Here is a 5,103-nt window from a genome sequence, read left to right on the forward strand (position 1 = left end):
CCAATGTACATAGTTATGAGAAGGAAGGATACCTCTTTGAGATTTGTGAATTTAAGAGACTCTGGGTCAGGGATTCTTGTGATAGGGTGGGGTTTTAATGTTTATTTAGTGAAATTTGCATGTATTCTTTGGAAATGTTTTCCTAAAAAAGTTTGTTCTTTTTGTATTATGCCAATGATCTTAGTATATATTTATGACGAAGAAAGATGCTTCTTCCAAAAATGATTATTTCACTGGCATCTGAGAGAGAGATACTTGGGGGGGGGGGGGTAACATAGTCTGAAAATTATTTAATACTTTGAAATCTGCATAGTTCGGTATTAATCAACAACATGATGAAATAAAATTTATAAAATTTCCAAAGCTTTGAAAGATGTGGCTCCAGTGTCAGTGGTTCCCGTGGGATGGGGTGCACAACTGATCAAGTGGAAATGCATTTTCCTTTAGTTACTCTGATCTACCTCTATAAAATGAAGGCAAATAATCATTATTAAATTAAAATTTCAGTGATATTTAGGTGATATTTGTGCATCTTTTGGTATATTGCATTTGATAATATGACACCAAATATAAAAGATATGGACACTGTGACATTACTTTTGGTTCAACCCACGTATATTTACGATATCAACAACAGACTTGTCTTTAAGATAACTAAATCAGCATCAAAAAATATACGACAGTTTTTAAAAAGGCAAGAATTTCGAAAACAAAAAAAAAACTGTAAATATGTAGTACTTTTTCAGAAAAGCTACATTTTGTCTGCTTTACATCCAACGTGAAAATTATACAACAATTGATACCAAATCTACAGTTTTGTTTTTAAACAACTTTTAATATGTAGAAATTCTACCGCTGAAAAACATGTAATTCCAGGTTTTTCAATTACTAACACATAATATAGTATTTCAGTTTTATAATCGTAGCACACAATCAGTATAAAAATATCTTCATGCTAACATTGTTTCCTTTTTCAGGAAATAGAAAAGTATTTTTGAGAGTTTTGGAAAGCTGTACCAGACGAGGACAGAGATTGGTTAAGTGAGTCTCTGAATGATCGGGAATATGCAGTAGGTCTGAAGACACTTAATGATAATACCAAGGAAATACTAGAGTCAATGAAAAAGTCCATAGTGGAACTATTCACAGATGAGAACACTACAAAGGTTGAATTGCCTTCTTCGTGGGCTCTAATGGAGCAGTTATTGTATGAAGGAGGCTGGAAGGTTTTGTCCCTGAGTGAAATCTGGAAGCTCAACTCATCTCTTCCTTATGAATACCAAATCAAAAGTGATGAAGAAATGTCAAAATTTTTAAAATGTTTCCATGACAGTGGCCTTCTTCTGAATTTTGAAGAAGTGGAATTGAAGGAACATGTTATACTAGACATTCAGTGGTTTGCTAATGCTTTCAGTAAAATAATTGCTGATGAAAACCACATCACTAAAGACTGTAAAAGAAAATTAATCAAAGAATGGAAATCATTCAACAAAACAGGGGAACTAAAAGATAATGTGATAGATGCTTTGTGGAAAGAAGAACCCTCTTACGTGAAACATAAAAATGATATTATGCCATACATGGAGAAACTTCAAATGCTGGTACCTTTGAATGCATATGAGGCTGTATCAGAAGGCGGGATGTCATGGTATGTCCCGTGTATGAACAAAAAGCAGTTTAAAGCTGACTTCAGTGAAGATAAATGGGAATGCTCATCCATTTTATGCTATCGATTCTCTTCCTTTGCCATGTTTGTGTTCTACAGACTAGTAGCATACTGCATAAGTTCTTTAAGATGGAGTGTTGCGAAAGATGAAGACAATGAAGGAAGTCTATGTCTTTATCAAACGGCGGCAGTGTTTGATTATCATACACACACTGTTGTTGTTGGCATATGCAATGATGATATCCAGTTGCAAGTGCTTAGAATCAAAGACTTGCCTATAGACAAAGGAGTATCAAATGAAATTGGAGATTCTATTGAAAAAGCAGTAGAAAAATTGACAGAAACATTTATTGACACAAAAATATTCCACAGAGGATACAAATGTCAAAATATCATTTGTGACGAGAGAGATGTATCTTTCACCCTTGCAAGTGAGCTGTCCAAAATCAAAGCTGAAAAAACACAGTGCAAGTGTCAACTTAAGGAGAAACATATGATAAATGTACAGATGACAGTGAGTTTTTGGGAAAAGGTAAGTAATGTTTATTAACAAAATTTATCCTTAAGTTAAATAAAAGGTATGTAGAATCATCTTGTTCGTCTATCATCTTGTTCCTACAATTTTCTCCAAACAAAAGCTAAGTGATTGATATTATGTTTGGTTTTCATTTATTTATTTACATGACCTAGAACTAATAAGATCCATTTCACCCTACAAATTGCAGGATGTAATAAAAAATGTTATATTTGTAAAACTTCCTTTAATCTCACAAATAGAATCATGACGATCTTAAATTTAACTTACTGAAAAAAAAAATTATTAACTTAATTTGTTTTTAAAAAACCTGTGTATAATTTTGATATTTATACTTCTGTATGTATCTGCTAAATTTACGTATTCAATATGTACAAGAAAGTTTAATTTTATTTCAGACAAAAATGAGTGTTTCTACAACTCCAGTGGCCTCTGGTGGACATGACCTTGAGGGACGATCGAGATTCGCAAAACTTGGAATGGCAACAAACGATGTGTTAAATCAGGCATACAGAGATATACTAGAGATGGAAGTGCCTCCATCCGATATTGAAAAGAAAGCTAAAGCATCAGCGGTTTACAAAAGATTGCGCCCAGAGCAAGAACAACTCTTGCTAGATGCTAAGCATTCAGGATATAAAAGCTTTGACATTTCTTTAACATACACATTAATCCGAAACATTTGTTCAAAGATCCCTAAGCCAACAAAAGGAAAGTGGGGAGATGAGCCTGCATCAGGAGAAGTGACAGTGGGTGATGATATCGAGAGAATTAGGTCAATCCGAAACAGCTTGACTGCACATGTGAGTTCAGCCTCCACCTCTCAGACAGAATTCGATGACACCTGGACAACAATGTCTGATATCTGCCAAAGATTGGAAACTTTCACTGGGAAGAAGTACTCAGATAACCTGAATAGCATTCATAAGCTGACTTTAAAAGAAGGAGGTGAAGATGCAGTTAAAGCTATTATAGAAAAGTTTGTCAAGGATCAACATGAACAACATAAACTGTTGGTCAAGGATCAATACGAACAACGTGAACTGTTGAAGACCATCGTGTCAGATGTTCAAGAATTAAAATATCAAATGAGGACATTAAAACGAATTTGAAGACTTGAACCATTCAGAATTAATAATTTTTACTCATAGAATGTTTTCAGTACTAGTAAATAATGAATTCTTTAACACCTGATTGAATATATTGAAAGAGTCATTGGTTAAAGTCTTTGAATAAGCTTAATTATAATTACAAACTGGATATGAAACATGTGGATATATGAGGAATTTGATATTTCATTAACACACAAGTTTTAAAAGAAACATTTGTTCAAAGATCCGTTAACCAACAAAAGAAAAGTGGGGAAAAGAGCCAGCAGCATGGTGACAGATGGTGACGATATCCAGAGAATTAGGTCAATCCGAAATAGATTGACTGCTCTCGGACAGAATCCAATAACACTCTGTCGACAATGTCGGATATCTGCCAAAGATTCACTGGAAAAAAGGACTTGGATAACATTAATACCATTTATAATGGCTTTAGATGTAGATGCTATTTCAGCAATCATAGAAAAATTCGAACAACATGATATGTTGGAGAAATTCATGTCCAGTATGCAAAAATTAATGTCAGATAAGTTAGATGTGAAAAATTTAAAATTGATGCTGACAGGCAGTGCTGCCCAAATTCAACTTTTTATGCATTGAACATATGCAGAGTGACTTTAACTTTTACAAACTTGAAAATCAGTTGTTAGAAATCATGATTTTAATCCCTGAAAAATCAACATTTTAGAAAGAGACTAGTAGTCACTACGAAAATGCTTATGGTATTTGCTAATGATATTTGGTTCATAACTTTATATTTTTGTTGTATTCCTTCAGGATAACCTTTCTGTTTATAGAGTTTCAATAGTTTTGTACCTGAAAGTATAATGTTATAGAATTCTTAAAATCCCAGAAGGTTTAGAGACAATCAAATGAAATGTCCAAGAAGTAGAAACAATGATCAACCGAAGGATGAAGGAGCTACAAATTATGAGCTCGTTGAATATTGTGTAGAATATGAAAGAATTGCATATATTACTTAATCTTATAAGAATGGAGAGTGCTGGAGAGTTCATTTTATGTGAATGTGAATGCTATACTGCTTGTACCTATTTTAGAGTAGCTGCAAAAGTTCAAATGTGTATGGTAGTGTCGGACAAGAAGGGAATATGTTCCTTCACAATTGCATATTTTTAAAACACTGATTAGCGATCGACCTTTGTTGCTTGTGTTGATATGTTCATTTCATTTTGCTTTTGTATTGTAAACTTAATATCCAGTGGGATCAAAGTATTACAAAATGTTACTTGTTTATTTGAATATACACGTATGTTATATTCTTAGTGGACTTTTACGAGAAGCGCTGACTTCTACAGGTGACTTTTACATGGACATTTAAACTTGCATCATGTACGGAAGTACAGAATTGATAACACACAGGAAAACCTTTCTAGTGGTCAAAAGTATGGTTTTAGGGGCACTCACATGTGAAGACCGGGAGTTTAGGGTAGGGTGGTTGTCGTTTTCTTCTAGGACAACTTATACGTGCATTGAAATAACCCCTTATTTTCGTTTAATTAAATGTTGAGCTAAATACTTATATCTTAAAAGAGCTACCGTACATAGCTCTAGTGTAAAAGTAAGCGTAAACTGTAAAAGTCAGCGCTCCTCGTAAAAGTCCAGTAGTACACAGATTTATGATCCTACTTTGTTGCTTGTGACAATATGTTTACTTTATTTTACTTATGTATTGTGTACTTTACATCCAACATGCTTCAACTAATTGACAGAATTTTTATGCCACCGTAAACGAAGTTTCGGGGGTATATAGTTTTTGTCGTGTCTGTCTGTCT

The 5,103-nt window shown here is 33.6% G+C and overlaps 1 protein-coding gene across 1 annotated transcript; it reads left to right on the plus strand.

Annotated features, from left to right (window-relative positions):
- Positions 1 to 983: 983 nt before the first annotated feature.
- Positions 984 to 3,313, plus strand: LOC134247053 (uncharacterized). The gene is made up of 2 exons (XM_062729392.1): positions 984 to 2,198; positions 2,600 to 3,313. Exons 1-2 carry the CDS (start codon positions 1,119 to 1,121, stop codon positions 3,311 to 3,313), a joined length of 1,794 nt encoding a protein of 597 aa, XP_062585376.1. The 5' UTR covers positions 984 to 1,118.
- Positions 3,314 to 5,103: the final 1,790 nt, after the last annotated feature.

The sequence above is a fragment of the Saccostrea cucullata genome, unplaced genomic scaffold, assembly GCF_032062105.1.
Source record: "Saccostrea cucullata isolate Sc308-1 unplaced genomic scaffold, CSIRO_AGI_Scuc_v1 ctg2472, whole genome shotgun sequence".
Taxonomy (NCBI): Eukaryota; Metazoa; Mollusca; class Bivalvia; order Ostreida; family Ostreidae; genus Saccostrea; species Saccostrea cuccullata.